The following is a 16,486-nucleotide window of genomic DNA, read 5'->3' on the forward strand; positions in this document are numbered from 1 at the left end:
CCACCTCTGCCTGAAGACTCTGAACTTAATCGATGGGTTGCCTTCAGAGTTACGAGCAATGGCGCCCCTAATGCCATCGTAACCGCGCAAAGTCATTTTCAGTGGCGATGCTATCTATCCGTAGATCACACACCGCTCATATTTCTTCCTTTACGTATTTCAAAGTCAAATCACTGCAAGGGTCCTATAATATTCAGAAGAAGGACACATGCATGTTACACATCTTTCTCTCTTTTCTCATTCAAGCACATACTCTCTCTCTCTCTCATAAATACATCACTTCTATTTTTAAATTCCTAATTTGGATGATTCATATCTCTTAAGAAAATTCCGTTTCTGATTTTTTAATATATTTGAACTCCTGGCGTCAAGACCTTTAGAACAAGATTAAACCTGGATACATTTGAAACACGCTTATTTTTTGACATTTCACAATGCATATTTGAAACAAACATTTTTCACAAGAAAATATGAAACAAACCTATTTTCACTAGAAAAAAATTGTGAAACCAACCTATTTCACGGGAAACCTATTTACCGCAAATATCAAACTTAAATGTCAATTTGTGAAACTGATTATTTGAAAATGTGTAACAGTTTATTTCAAAAGAGTGAAATATGTTACTTAAAAATATGCAATTGAAATAGATGTAATATTTGTGAAACAAACCAGTGAAAAATTAAATGTAGGTTCTGGAAACAAAAACAATATGTAACTAAAATGTCAAGTTGTGAAACTGATTATTCGAAAAGAGTGAAATATGTTATTATGAAATATTTTTTTAAATGAGTGAAATATGTTATTATGAATCTTTTTTGAAATGAGTGAAATATGTTATATGAAATGAGTGAAATCTGTTTTGGAATGTATGAAATCGGTTTTGGAATGAGTAAAATATGTTATTTATGAAATGTGTGAAATATGTTATTCTGAAATATTTTTCTAAATGAGTGAAGTATGTTGTTAGGAAATGAGTGAAATATGTTATTGTGAAATTAATTTTTTAAACTCATTATAAATATATTCAAGGTCGGTCTTGTTTTAAAAGGTCTCTTCACCATGAGTTCAAATATATTAAAAAAATAAAATGGGTTTTTTTAAAACATATGAATGATTTTAAGTTAGCAGAGGTTAAATAAATGGATGAATTAATTTGGGTGGGAGAAGAGAGAGAATGGGAAGCACATGCATGCAAGACTACTTTACCATCTGACTAAAAGCTGACTTTGGTGGGACCCGTGTATCGTATTTCCAGGTTGTGTGTATTAGGGGTTCCCGAACTAAGGGTCTTTACACAATGGTAAAGGATGCACGAGTTTTTACCCAGGTTCAGGCTCTCTTGAGAGAGAAATCCATACATCCTACTTGTGTTTTAGTGCTTTGGATGAAGTACAAAGTACTGATGCTCTACCTCGAGATCGTTGTGTGTCATCTACATGCCCGACCCCTCGGTTTATATAGGTACTGGGGGTCTAGGATTACATCCTAGTGGGCTATGCACAACGAGAACGGGTTGTGGACGACTTCTAATATCTTGGAGTATACTGTATACGGCATGCCTTTGGGAGCCTTCCTTTCATTTGCCACGGGCACCACCTTGATGTGGCCCACTGGTGAACTGACATGGGGGTCCTCGCCCTGGCCCACCAGGCTAGGAAACGACGTGGTGAGAGACCCCCCATCCGGGACACCGTCAATATGTGGCATGGAAAGGAAGCCAAGAACAGTGTGGTTTGTTCACATGGAAAGTGAGGTATCTATGCCGGGTCAAGGCTGCCGCTACCAGCGAGGAAATGTGGCAGTGAAGGGCAACGAGGAAACCATTGTGGCGCTGGTGGCCGCGATGGGAGGAATGGAAGTGAAAATATAGGAGCTAAGAGGTTAATGTTGGGGGTTGTATTGGAGAAGGATGAGGTGATCGCGTAGGTAGAGCATCCATGACCTAGCTAGAAGGAATGCAACACCTCCGATGGCTGAAGATAAATGGCAAGACTGGATATCGCAAGTTGGATGGGGGGGGGGGGGGGCTAGCCGCCATGTCAGGAGCAACAGAAGTTGCATCAGGGCGACAGTGATAGAATCAAGAACGACTGAGACACACCGCATGATGGTAAAAGCGATAGGCGTGGCAGGCAAAGCCATGTGTACGACCCGTGGAAATCCGTGGGTAGTTTAGGTTGAAATGCGGGGGGGGGGGGGGGGGGGGGCTGAAATTAGGGGATTAAGTCAAGGGGGAGGTTTGTACATAGCCCCTAGCTCGTAACTTTGGCATTTTTGTATTATGAACATCAAGCAAATTTTTTAATAAGAAGTAAATCATATCCACAATGTTGTATTGGGATCCTAGAAATAAAGAAATAAAGTCTCGATACTGATGTATGATACTATGTGATGTGAATGTACAATATTATATATCATGCACTATGATACTAACACATAATACTAAGCAATGCGAGTGGCCTTAAGTTGGACAATTCCTTCTTGGGTCAAGAGCAATGCCACCTTTCTAAAAGAAGTTAGGGCCCTTTTATGGTTTTGAGACCCACTCGATCGAACTTAACCCCTCACATTAAGTAGACGGGAAAACAGGGAAGTCACAGTTGACGCGTAAGACCTCCTAGTAGTGTCTTTTTGAGGTTGAGGTGGAGGAGAAGCAGCAACAAGAGCCCCTTTGAGATCCTCTTTGGTCACTTGCAGAAATGGATCGATACCGTCATGATGTTCATCTCTTTTGCCATTATCTTTGGGGTTTGGAACTACCAAGTCTCCAACCTTAGTCTCCGCCAACACATGGTTAGTACTCATGCGCTCCACCTCTCTTGGTTCAGCAACAGAGCCGATATCCTGCTTGATCTCATTTTCTTGATTGTCGGCTTGACATACCGCAGGTGGCGACGCCTCAGGCATAATTCTTAATGTATCACTTTGGACAAAATAGCCATCCTCTATTGGTGCAAGGGAGAACAACTGCTTAAATTTCTGGCAAGCACCATCAGACATGGTTAACGATCCAGTGACAACAATGCGCACACCACCATTGAGAGATGGCACTCCATCTGCAGTATGTATCAGAATCTTCAAGTATTTGCTGAAGTCCATGGACATTAATTTTTCTTGATCTCCTGCGTTGTTCAGACAAAAGGGTTATATATATAGAACTAATAAGAAGAACCATTCTGTCGTTTAAACAAAGATTAATTCTGTCGAAGTATATAGAGACGGGCACCATATTGATTAATTGTAGCAACAAAACTGAATTTCAAATATACATATACAGGAACTTACGGGCAGTGTTGTCACATATTCCACGACTCCATCCGAACCTGCCCGGCCAATGGTGCTGCTGTCTTTATAAAATTTGTACGCCTGGTCTGGTGTCGCGTGCAGACTCTGGTAGTAATGCTTAACGAAAAAGGAGAGAAGTTCTAGCACTTCCTCGGGAGGGGTATCACGAGAATCAGCTTGCATCGCCATTGCTGAAAGGAAATTATACATTAACGGGTATATTAACTGAGAGAATGTATTTTAGTATGAGCATAAAGAGATGCTAACATTAATTAAAAGGAACAATGCAGAAAATCGAAGATTGTTGCAGAAGATGAATGAATAAATAGAAGATGCAGGCAGAGAAATTTTGAGAAGGACGAGGAGATAGAAGGGGCGACGGTACCTCGATCAAGCACGGAGAGATTGAGGGCGAGTCGCCGGCCGGCCGGCGCAGGCTAAAACCCTAGAAGCAACACGAAACAGCAGCGGAGGATGGTTTTTCGCCGGACACGCGAGCGAGCACAACAGTAAGGGAGGAGGCGGCCGGGTTAATTTAAAACACAGTTGTTCACTTGTTCTCCGATTCCGATTGCGATTCCGTTTCCTATTTCCCTTGCCGGTTGTGCGCGCGAGCGGCTGAGCGACATGAGCGGCCAGGAGACGGTGGCCGGTCTCCTTTCTCTACATGGAGACGACGGTGACCGGTTTCGACTGACTTTTGCTGTCAACACAAAACGAGAAGAGGCTTGATTTTGACCAATCCAAGACCAGCCCCGTCAGCTATTTTTTTTAGCAAAACCAGCCCGTCAGTTTTTTTAGGGATCGTAACTTTATTAAAATTGAACAATATTTAACGGGGTACAAAGAGGGCCATGAAGGGATATAACAAATTTTACAAATTTTACAGCAGTGATAACAAATTTTACAACATTATGCGCCTTCTGATTGGAAGCTCGACCTTCGAATATAAAATCACAGCTGACAAAACCTACTCTTTCCTGTTTATCTCTTTCACAGCAGTGATATGGGGGCCTCCCAACCCCTTTGTGATGTCGTCCACTGCTAGTTCGCAGCCACGGGCAATTACCAAATGATTCGAAAATAGATCAGCCGCAAGTGGCAAGGTCTCTCAACATGCTATGGCCTCTAGCGATGTTGGATTATTGACACCAGGTAGAACAATAGCTGAAGACCCGAGGTACTGACCCATCATGAGACAAGCCGTCGTCTACATGGATTTTAACATGACCAATCGGAGGCGGTTTCCAAGCTCTTTGCACATTGACCACATGTGTGTGTCTCGCCGGATTGGTCGCAGTGGACTAGTTCATTTTTCAATGTCAATCAGCCCCGTCAGTTGAACGATGACGGACCCGAACAAAGAGCCCAACCCATGTGAGCTCATGGGGGAGGAGGAGTTGACCCATCATTCGATGTGAGGCTTCGACGTGTTCGCCGGTTTTCCAGTTATTAAATCAGGCATTGGTGGAGGAAGATATGCTAATATCATGAGAGAAATCAATATCTCAGCACAGAGTTCCTTCCCGCTCCTTCATCTTTGAAGGACATGAGTCTAATATCAAGGCACATATAGCCTCCCTAAATTCTCTCAATCTTCCTGAAGGACGCTAGCCTATCGATATTCACTGTATTACTGTAAACCATATTTTTTATCAATATAAATTGGATTGTGTTTAGCTTAAAAAAAGAGTGATCTTGGTTTCTGGTTTGGCGGTCGGGATTGACAGGGATGGCTAGGATTGTGGTGCTAATAGGTAAGGTTCGATTCTGACGAGTACTTTAATATTTATTTCTGACTTATTTAATGCTATTGTATTTTTAATCCCCGTTTAAAACTTAGGAACCAAAAAAAAATCTTAGGATTGAAATATCACAGGAATTGTCTTGTTACCTGAATTCCTACATGAATTCAAAACACATGAATGCTCCAAGACTGCTGTTTGGGCACTATATATAGGGAAAACTAAGAGATTGTAAACACCAGGAGAAGAAAACATGAGGTAAGACCTCATGTTTGCTTTCCTCCAAAATTTATATGAATTGGCTCATTCCATAAGAATCTTGGTAAGCTATTTCTTTGTTTTCAAATGGCATCATAAGAAGTTCTCCTATAGGAATTCAATCATCCAAAATTATCTTGCTTTTCTTTCCAAACAGGGGCATCACTTCATGGAAATGATAAAATCCGAATGTCCGATTTTTAACCATGCAAATCGAACATTTTTATGGCAATTTTAGTTGACGTGAGAATGGCAAGTTTATTAGTTACCACTTAGCAAGCATGACAATTTTCTGGCAAATAAAATTGAGGGTGGATTTGCCATGTTTATCAACTAAGCTAGCCAGGATCAAGAAATATAAATTGCCACAAAAAATGTTAGATTTGCCATGGTCAAATCCCGAACGTCCAGGACTTATCGGCGTCCTAGCTTTATCTGTCCCAACCCCTTCTCATTGTAGGTTGTTTGTTACCAAAAAAATAGAACTATTTTGAAATAGATGACTCCCTGGCCAATCTTTTTCGAATTTGTTATAAATATTCATTTTTCTGAGGGATAAATCATTATTCTCAAGCTTGAATCTCAGTCGCCAACTCAAAAGTCATTATTCATATGATTGTTATTGTTTCCACCAAATCAATTGAACTAGGTGTGGGCTCATTAGATATGTCCTGACCACCATTTTCCTCAAACCGCATTTTACAGAAACATGATTGCACTTTTTGATATTTTGTGTCATGTTTTCTATATATATATACTTAATAAAAGAATATTGTTCCTTTTTCTGCCAGGCAAAGTGATTCGTCCAACATTTTATTCTTTTACCAAGCATCATTTCTTGAAACCCACCTTAACTGTCCCACCTTTTATTGACTTACCAAATAAACTTATATTTTCTTTGGTAAGCTAACAAATCATTATAGAAAATAAAATCCTAAAATATGGGCAGGTTAATCACAGGGCAGGATTTGGTAAATATTTATTTACATGTTCACATTACTATGGACTGGTAAATCATGGGCTAAAATAATAGAATATTTATACATGTTGCAATGCACATGCAATTACCTAGTTACACCATTAAAAGTATTGCACTTTTGGACGTAGCGTGCATCATTTTATTTTCTTGGGTGAAGTTTATTTATTGCAATTGTTGTAGGAATCGAGAGAAACTAAAGAGTAAGCATAGTTAAAAGGAATTATAAATTCCCCGCGAAAAAAGGAAAAGGGGCTAAAATCTAGTAGGGTATCATTTATTTGAAAGAAAAATCTAGTAACAATTGGGTGAGAGAAAGAGGCGGGTGGAGGGGGGCTACCTCTTTTTTAACACCGCCAGGGCTACTTTTTCTAACACAATGCATTGCGCTGCCTTCACTTTCCTTCCATCTGGTAAGCCGAACCAAAATAAGTGATGAATGATTTCATCCCGGTCCATCTTAGCTGGTGAGCAAGTTCCCGACCCAATGATTGTCGATCCACGGGGCACAGCCAAGCGCCCCGTCTCGTCTCCCCGGGGGCAAATCGCGTCCGCCTCTCTTCTGACGACGAAAAAAGACCGGCGACAAAAGCCCCCCGGTCCTAGGTGAGCATCCGGCCTACACCCCACTCCAATTTCTAGCATTCGAGTCTTTGAGCATTGTTGATATATTTTGTAGATTACGCAATTTATTTTACATTGTATAAATATTTTTAAATGTCACATTTTTTGTAAAGCGTGATTTTTTGTAAATGTAGCATACATTTTGTTACAAAATATTTTTTTAATTACAAGAACTTTTTTCAATTATATAACATTTTTAAAAAATGTTGCGTACAATTTTTAGTGCCGGACCATTTTTGAATTTCACATGATTTTTCTGAATTGTACGAACATTTTCTAAAATTTCAGCGAACATTTTTTCACACTGCATGAACATTTTTAAAATGTGCGATGGGCACTTTTAAAAAATAACTATTTTTTCGTAATATATGTATTGGTTATTTTTGAAAATATAAAAAAGAAAAAAATACGTGTGTGACATCAGCATGACGAAACCACATGTCCACTTTATCACAACGCTATTTTCACAACCTGTTTGCTTCTCACGTGAGTTGAGTGACATGCTTGCTCTCTTTGTAAGCAGTATTAAAGAAAAGTTTGAGTTATTCATGGCTATAGTGCAACACCATACAATGCCACACAAAAAGAGTAGCCAAAAAAAAATTGTATAGGGTGCGCAGAAAAAAAACAGTGTTAGCAAATATATGTGAACATCATATAACAAAATGTATCACCATGCCATTCAACAAATAAACATAGAGCACATCCACTCCGTCATGTAAAAATCATGGAGCAAATCCAACACATAATGCTAGAATTATTATAAGAATTAGTACTACATTGGTAGAATTGTTTTCTGAATCTTTAGTACCGAGGAAACATAAAAAAGATAGGAGGTTTAGATACACGTGAGCTTAAAAGTAATAGTCTCAAGTTTTTTTTAGGGAAAGAATAGTCTCAAGTTAGTCATACAGATACGGGGAAGGCTTGTACGAGATCTCACATTAGGTGACATCGTAAGATCAACCCCAAAATTCATATTTATACATTTAAAAAAAACTAACATTATTTGACAACATCCATGTAGGGTATGTCTACAACTCCAAAAAAATTCAGCTCAAAACTCAGTACATTTGAAAATTCAAAAAAGACCAATTCAAATGTGAATAGTGGCAGCTTTGACACTATTCACGTCCAATTTTATCCTTTTTGTTTCTATTAATGTAGGTCGCATTAGGAGCTGAAACTTTTTGAGGTTGACTATCAACCATTGTTGTGTATCTACAAACTTTTTGAGAATGTTTGTAGATTTTATTTTTCAAAAAATCGATCATATTGATCTCACCTAATGTCAGATCTCACACAAGTCTCCCCCACAGATACACCCCATGTTTTTCATTTCATAAAATTACAAATTTAAAATTTGATCTCCAGCTTGAGAAATAAAAGTAAAGATTCATCAGTCATACGGATGATTGGCCAAAGTCCAAGCAAGAGAAATGTAGATTGCATATGATAAATCCAAATGTAGATTGTATATGAATATCAATTTAATGGTGAATTGTATAAAGGTGTACAATACATGTCTCACACTTCAGATAATGGTAATTGTCTTTTGCTTCGCTCTAGTGCAAGCGGCAGCAGATCTAATCTCTACCAGCTCCACCGCTCAACCCGTGGGTTTTCCTCCCCTCTTTGACATATTTGATGGAGCTCCGGTGTACATTCTTGATGTCTCTTTGGGGCAGTGAGGCTAGGGTTTCTTCATGTGCGTTCGCAACAGAGACCAATGGTGGCAGACACTTCAGATCAATTCAAGGTTCAACGGTGACGACTGCGGCTACGGGGCATCCGTCCTTAGGGGCAAGTGCATGAACTCTTCCCGACTATCATCGACAAGGTCAGACAAACTTCTGTAGGGGAGAAGCGACAACGACACGTGGACAGCTCGTTCAGTGACGATACTGGTCGTATGGTGGTCCAGATAACTTGATGTAATTTTCATTATGTTGGGATGCTTTGCACTTCTAGCTAGGGAACCTAATAGATTTTGGCTCTTCTTCATAGAAGGAAAAAAACGTGTCGTGACGTCATGCACTGTAACTTATACGTGCGCACTCATGATTGATTATGTGAGATCATGACGATATCGGATAAGTGACCGATCGATCGATCGATCGATCTCGGAACCTGACTAACATATCGATTCGGTCTCTCGCTTCTTGCCTTTAAATACGGGAGCACCGATCGAGCCCAACCTGAACCAAATCGATCCAAGCTTACGAGCTTTCCCTTCCCGAGGAGAAATCAAGCAAGCGAATCAAGAACCATGGCTGATGCGACGCCGGGGGAAACAAGCAGCAGCGGCGAGGCCGCGGGCGAGAAGAGCAATAAGAAGATCACGCTGATCAGCTCCGACGGCGAGCGGTTCGAGGTCGCGGAGGAGGCGGCGGCCATGTCGGAGACCATCCATCACATGATGGAGGACAACTGTGTCGAGAACGGCGTCCCGCTGCCCAACGTGCCCTCCAAGATCCTCTCCAAGGTCATCGAGTACTGCAACAAGCACGTCTCCAGCGCCTCCGACGCCGGCGGCGGCGGCGGCGAGCAGGACCTCAAGAGCTTCGACGCCAACTTCATCGACGTCGACCAGGCCACGCTATACGACCTCATCCTCGCCCGCCAACTATCTGGACGTCAAGGGGCTCCTGGAACTCTGCCTGCAGACGGTGGCCGACATGATCAAGGGCAAGACGGTCGAGGAGATACGCAAGACGTTCAACATCAAGTGCGACTTCACGCCAGAGGAGGAGGCCGAGATAAAAAAGGAGAACCAATGGGCCTTCGAGTAGACACGTCACCGCACGTCCTAGTAGAACATTTTTTTAATCTTCATCTGCAGCTGCTTAAGTCAAGTCTTTTGATGTTTTTCCTCTTCACTTAATTACTCCACTACTCCCTCCTTTCCGGTTTATAGGGTTTATCTCAAAATATTAGTTTTTTTATTTTATAAGGCTCAATTTTGTTGTTTCCCATCATATGTTCAGATTTCAAGGTAAATTAAATTATTGCACGCAAGTATTAAGAGAAAGTTGACCAATGCATGTAATTTAGGCTGGTCGTAACGGTAGTATCATAGGTAGTATCATGCATGCCAACTAGGCAATTTTGATAAGGTGTCATAGTATTAAATGAAGAAAGAGAGGGTGTAGTATCATATCATGATACCGTATCATATTAAATGCTAAGCTACCTTGTGTCATGCATGGCAATAAATAGAGTACTACATGATACTAATATATGATACTATGCATTAGAAAGGTAGTATCATATACTAGTATCATATGCATGATACTAGTATATGATACTCCTCATTACAACCAGCCTTATGCATGCATGCATTGCAATTAATGCATTGGTAAACATATTTTTTTAGAAAAATAAAAGCATTAATTGGGTGCTTTTGCAAATTACAAAAAATATTCCACCACTCATCATCTATCTTGTTTGGTGAGATTTTTGAATTGAGCCTTATAAACCAAAAAGAAGGAAGTATTTGGGTTACTCGTTTACTTGGTCGTTTGGAGCGGTGAAAACTATATGATTATGGGATGCATAAAATATTTCGTTCATATACTATACTAGTAGTATCCATTAGATATGTGTGGCGTAAAAATTGATGTACTGGATCTTCCGTTCGTTGGATAGTACTTTCTCTGTTTCTTTTTCTTTATATAAGGTGTATTTATTTTTTGAAAAGTCAAATGAGTGTGTTGAATATGTCTACATGTATGTAGGTCTAGGTTTTATATGCCGCACCTGTAGTGTCTCTCTCCCTTTGTATTTACTTGTATTTTGGGAGACAAGACACCGGTCACACTCCTTGTACCTATATATATGTGCCTGGTGCACGATCAATTAATTATCGATGCATCAAACCATTCTCTACATGGTATCTATCGCAAGTCGATCTCCCCGCTTCCGCTAACCCTAGCCCTAGCCGCCGCCGCCGCCTCCGCAATCTGCCGCCGCCGCCGCTACTGCCCCACGCCGTCGCCTCTACCCACCTCCCCGCCGCGCCGCCCTCCCGCCCCGCCGCCCTCTCCACCCGGCCGCGCGCGCCCTCCCGCCGCGCCGCCCCCTTCACCACCTCTTCGCCGCCATGTTGTCCAACGCCTCCACCTACTCCAACCCCTTTGCCGTCGACCCTGCGGAAATCCGCGACATCAACGTCCATGCACGTGTTCCCGTCGTTCTCGACGCCTCCAACTCCACGTACTTCGCGTGGAAGTCGTACTTCACGCTGCTCTTCTGCGAGAACAATCTGGTGGATCATGTGGATGGCACCGTTGACTCCCGCGCCATGGTGGATGACGCTGAGTGGACCGCGATCGACGCCACCATCATCCGGTGGTTCTTCACCACCATCTTCAAGGACCTGTTCCACACGGTCGTGAGCGCCGGCGACGACGCTCGCGCCTTGTGGGTCAAGCTGAACGGCCTCTTCACCAACAACAAGCTTCAGCACCGCGTTTTATTGCAGCAGGAATTTTTTGACTGTCACCAGGATGAACAGTCCATTGATGACTACTGCCGCCGCCTGAAGACGTTGGCGGATGAGCTCCACGACATTGGCGCCAAGGTTGATGACGACCTCCTCCTCAGCACGCTCACCGTCGGCCTCAACGAGGACTTCGGTAACGCCGCCTCCAACCTCACCTTGATGTCGAAGCCCTCCTTATCCAAATTTGTGGCGTACTTGCGGTTGGAGGAGCGCCGGATGAAGGGGGTCATGAAGCGCGTGCAGCATCACGCCCTCGCCGCCGGCACCTCCTGTGGCGCCCCATCACCGGTCGCCCCACCAGCGTCGCGCCAGCAGCCGCCGCCCCCGCTCCTCCGGGGTACTTCCCCCTGCCGCCCGCGCCCCCCGCCCCTCCCGCTGCCCCCAGCAGCCCAGTGGCGGGCGTCGCGGCAACCGCCGCGGGGGCGGCCGCAAGCAGCAACAGGCGCCGGGGGGGGGGGGGGGGGGGGGCTCGTCAGCAACATCAGCAGGTCAACCCTCCGTGGACGTACGGCACCAACCCATGGACCGGCGTTGTCCACGCGTACTCGATGTCGGTCCCTCGGGCTCCCGCTCCGGGCATCCTTGGGCCTCGTCCAGCGCGCCATCAGGCCCTCTTCGCTGCGCAGAACGCCGCTCCCTACAGCGGCTACGGTGCCGCGCCTCAGCCCGCTCCCGCCTACGGGGCCGCGCCCGCCTACGGTGCCGCCGCCGCGCCGGCCTTCGGCGCCGCCACAGCCCCCGCGGCGGTTGCCCCTTGGAGGAGGCTACATTCCTGATGGAGGATATTCCTAAGGACATTCGGCACATCAGTCACACTGAGCACATTTCCGTTTCTACTAGTATAGGCGCCAACTGATTCCATTGCTTCATTGGCCTGCCAATGAACTGAGCTGGAATAGAGAAAATAGTTCTAGGTTTATTATATTTGTCAAAAAGATAAAATGGTGATGTTTCCCGCTGTAACATGTACCATCACATATGGCATCTTGTTTGAATTTGCAATTCGTGTCACACTGCTGAAGTGATGTTTTTTTTACAATGCTCATCCGTTCCAGTAATAAATATAACCCTCTTCTCTCGCAAGAAAAACTATTTTTTTCACCATGCTCACATGTTTGTTCCTGGATTATGTGCAAAGCAGCTATTTAATCAAGGATATCATTTCTGTTTGGAGGAAGAAAGATGATAAGGCAAAGATGGTTCAGCCATATGATGTATTTCTCAGCCATATTGTGTGCAAAGCAGCTCGTCAAGGTCTTTCTTCTCCTCCATGCCCCTCTATTCGTTTCAAGTTAAGTTTCCCTCACGCGGTCTCCTCACGCCCTCAGGTGCAGCACATGCTACCATGTGCCTCTGCCCGATACGCCATGGAGCTCTCCCGCTGCTCTGACCCCACCCTAGTAGTGCTGGTGACATGGAGCTTGTCTAGGTCTCATCCCCTATCTCTCTACCCCTATGTTCGTCTTCTTCGTCCTGAATTTGATGTCCAATTTGATTGCTCCACTGTGTTATGCGTGAAAAAACTGAAACTTTTATTCAGAGAGGTCCTAGCTAGAGTGCATCTGCTTGGAGGGACTCAATCAATTATTGTAGGCACTATATCTATTGATGTTGTCACTTAACCAACATTGACATGAGACAATGTCTTTCCAAGAATTTGCCACCAATATGTTATCGTTTACCGTTCATGCAAAAAGAAAAAGAAAAAGAAAAAGAAAAGAAAAAGAAAAAGAAAAAGAAAAAGAAAAAGAAAAAGAATGTGACGCTTAGCTGCTGTAGGCACGGCCATCTTAGTGGGTGCCATCAAAGTTAGTAACAAGCAACGATGTGTGTGTCCATATAGCCTTCTCCACTAACCATTGCATGCTATATGAACAAGTGATGCATCCATCCATACAAGTTCAGTCCTTCACAGTTTATATGTACACACAGAATGTTTGTCATGCACCACCACACCACCATATACTACTCATCTCATATGCGGTTGTTTTGTAAGCTGCTCTGTTCCTGCTCATTAGTGACTGAACTCTTTTCCTGGGACTTGTGTTAAAATTTCTAAGATAAGTACAGTTTATGATGTAATATTTGGTTAATTAGCAAAAAGATAAATGGGATTTTGATCTTTTGCTGCTAGCACATTTGTATGTATTGCTATCCATTCAGTCCAACTCTACTAGTTTTGCATGGTTAATCCTGTGAAGTCGTGGGCCTGAGGCTGCTGTTGTAAGATCCATTGACTCCTCCTTTACCTTTATGTTTCATCTTCGTTTTGTAGTTTATTTCGAATCTGGTCCAGAGGGACATATGCGTTGGCTGCCGTCTAGTTTCCCTGATGTGGTCTCCTTACGCCGCTAATGCACCATAGGCCACCGCGTGCCTCTTCTCAGGACACCACTCTCCTGCTCCTCCGACCCTGTTGCGGGCGCCATGGAGCTCATCTAGGTATTCCCCCCCCCCCCCCCCCCTCTCTCTCTCTGCTATCTTTACCTCGCTTTTCGCTTTCTTCCTCCCCAATTTGATGTCCAATTTGATTGCCCCACTGCGTTATGCATGAAAAAGCTGAAACTTTTCTTCAGAGAGGTCCTAGCTAGAGTGCGTCTGCTGATGTGCATGTCATAGTGGTGAAATTGCTTGCATGGATTCTATCAGTTATTGTACCTATCTATTGATGTTCTCACTTAACCAACATTTACATGTGACAATGGTTTCCTAGAAATTGCCACACAATATGTTGTTGTTTACCTTTCCTGCAAAAAGAAAAAGGATGTGTGGTTTAGCTGCTATAGGCATGGAAATCTTAGTGCATGCTGTCAAAATTAGCGACAAACGATGATGTGTGTAGCCATATAGCCTTCTCCACTAACCATTTCATGCTACATGAAGTGTTGCATCCACACAAGTTACTAATCCATTTTTTGTTTTTGTTTTGGACAGTTGATGCATTGCAGATTTCTGTTGAAGTTTTGGACAGTTCAATTTATAGAAAAGGTATCCTGTTGGTTAGTGGAATTTGCAACCTGATATTCTTTTGAAAAGTTATATGTTGATTCTATGGGATCTTGTTGGTGCCTTATTAATTCAATTCTTGTTTAGCTAATGCCCATATTTTGATCTTTTATTCATTCTATTGGGATTTTTTTGTCAACTACATTGCTCCAGTATTATGTGCTACTGTCAATGTGGGATGTACAATAGGTCAGACTGATTTTTACGGATTCCATTGCTTCATTGGCCTGCCAATGATCTGGGTTGGAATAGAAAAAATAGTTCTAGGTTTATTATATTTGTCAAAAAGGTAAAATGGTGATGTTTCCTGCCGTAACATGTACCATCACATAGTGGTGAAACTGCTTGGAGGATTCGATAAATTATTGTAGCTATCTATTGATGTCGTCACTTAACCAACGTAGACATGTGACAATTGTTTCCCTGGAAATTAGCACCAATGATCATTCTATCTGCAAAATGGATGCTCTGTGGATTCCAGCCCCTGTTTCAGGGGGGACCTTTTGATGAAGCAGATATAATATGACATCAAATTGCCAAATCTAAGACATCGTATAATACTGTGATGCTTGGTGTGTAGTGATTTTAGTAGTAAGATTGAATTGTGGGGTGTGATTTCTGATTTAGCAACTGCCTTCATTGCATGATACCAGATCTATTGTTTATTTAAGTTTTGCCAATGATGATTATGTCTGAAAAATAGATGCTCTGTGGATTCAAGCCCCTGTTTCAGGGAGAACCTCTTGATGAAGCAGAGATAATATGACATCAATCGACATATCTGAGATATCCTATAATATTGTGTTGCTTAGTGCCTAGTGATTTTAGTGGTTAACATTGAAGTGAGGTGTGTGATTCCTTATATAGCAACTGCCCTTGTTGCATGATATCTTAAATATGAATTATTTTCTGTTTTCGGATGATGATTCTGTCTGCAAAATAGATGCTTTGTGGACCAAAGCCCCTGTTTTCAGGGAGACCCTCTTGAGAAAGCAGATGTAAAATGACATCAAATGATGAGTCTGAGGTATTCCATGACATTTTGCTTCCTGGTGAAGCAAAAGGCTATGATGAGAAAAGTCATGCACCACTCTGAAGGGATTTATCTCTTCGTGTTGATAAGCAAACTTACAACCCATTTTACATCTGAGCTACCTCATGGATACCTACTTCTGTATATCTTGTTTATTGGCTATTCTCGCCATAGATGTCTCGCTCTTGTCTTTTCTTTTTCCAGCTTTTTCAATTTGTTAAGTGCTTTAGTTTTGAAAATTAAAGTCTTCCAAGATTTTGGGAATAATGCACAAAACCAGATGATGAGGGTTGCCCAAGAGAGATCCTACCATGATGCGGACTAAAATTACATTGAGGTCAAATACATTTGCCGCTGGTGGTTTTTTCTTTCCAATCGTCCCTATCTTGAATGTATTTCTCCTCCCTATTTTGAATGGATACAGGATTGAAAATAAATGGAGTGTCCTTCTCTGTTCGTTCATACTGTGTTTTTTCTTGCATTTCATCTGAATTACTTTTTTAGAGATGTTGATTCTGTTTGTAAAATGGACATGCTTTGGCCTTTGGGAAACAAAAGTCAAACGGATAAATTGCATCTGCTTTGTAGAAACAAAAGTCTATGACGAGAAAAGTCATGCACTACTCTGAAGGGATTTATCTCCTTGTGCTGATAAATAAACTTACATCCATTTTACATCTGAGCCGCTTCATGGATTCATGCTTTTGTATTTTCTGATTTGTGCATCGCCTATTCTTGAAGTAGATGCCTAGTGGTTTTTGCCTTTGGAAGGTTAATTTGATTGTGTTGAGGAATAATGTACAGAACTCTGAAAGTTTTGAAGGTTAATTGAATCAGATGACGAGGGTTGCCTATCAGGGATCCTACCATGACTAGAAGAACGCCCGTGCGTTGTAACGGGGCGGCAACGACCTCGACGAAATCATGGCCTCCATCCGGGAACGCATGAAGGACCTCGGCCCCGTCGCTACTCCTCCCGCCGTAGCCGCACGCGGCAGCGGACCGTGGGTAGGAGGGCAGGCGGCGTCGCCTCGGCTGACGGCAGGGAGCAGCA

General features: G+C 42.6%; 1 protein-coding gene, 3 non-coding genes and 1 pseudogene across 4 annotated transcripts; 4 read left to right on the plus strand and 1 right to left on the minus strand.

Annotated features, from left to right (window-relative positions):
• Window positions 1-2,557: 2,557 nt before the first annotated feature.
• Window positions 2,558-3,475, minus strand: LOC147961640 (nuclear transport factor 2-like). The gene is made up of 2 exons (XM_087534662.1): window positions 3,283-3,475; window positions 2,558-3,120 (listed from the first exon to the last, which is right to left on the minus strand). The coding sequence occupies exons 1-2, from the start codon at window positions 3,473-3,475 to the stop codon at window positions 2,558-2,560; spliced, it is 756 nt and encodes a 251-aa protein (XP_087390788.1).
• Window positions 3,476-9,158: 5,683 nt separating this feature from the next.
• On the plus strand, window positions 9,159-9,681 carry LOC125519375 (SKP1-like protein 1A pseudogene; annotated as a pseudogene).
• Window positions 9,682-15,074: 5,393 nt separating this feature from the next.
• On the plus strand, window positions 15,075-15,187 carry LOC147961641 (small nucleolar RNA Z278). The gene has a single exon (XR_015612465.1). It is a non-coding gene; the product is annotated as a small nucleolar RNA Z278 (small nucleolar RNA).
• A 274-nt stretch (window positions 15,188-15,461) lies between these two features.
• LOC147961642 (small nucleolar RNA Z221/R21b) lies at window positions 15,462-15,553 on the plus strand. Its single transcript, XR_015612466.1, has one exon. It is a non-coding gene; the product is annotated as a small nucleolar RNA Z221/R21b (small nucleolar RNA).
• A 473-nt stretch (window positions 15,554-16,026) lies between these two features.
• Window positions 16,027-16,121, plus strand: LOC147961643 (small nucleolar RNA Z221/R21b). The gene has a single exon (XR_015612467.1). It is a non-coding gene; the product is annotated as a small nucleolar RNA Z221/R21b (small nucleolar RNA).
• Window positions 16,122-16,486: the final 365 nt, after the last annotated feature.

The sequence above is a fragment of the Triticum urartu genome, chromosome 7A, assembly GCF_056163025.1.
Source record: "Triticum urartu cultivar PI428250 chromosome 7A, HENAU_Tu73, whole genome shotgun sequence".
NCBI classification, from domain to species: Eukaryota; Viridiplantae; Streptophyta; class Magnoliopsida; order Poales; family Poaceae; genus Triticum; species Triticum urartu.

Excerpts from the sequence above, each read along its gene's own strand:
- LOC147961640 (XM_087534662.1), bottom strand. The coding sequence starts at position 3,475 with ATGGCGATGCAAGCTGATTCTCGTGATACCCCTCCCGAGGAAGTGCTA. Across the intron at positions 3,121-3,282 it reads TGTGACAACACTGCCCGTAA|ATCAAGAAAAATTAATGTCC; the intron begins GTTCCTGTATAT and ends ACAACGCAGGAG.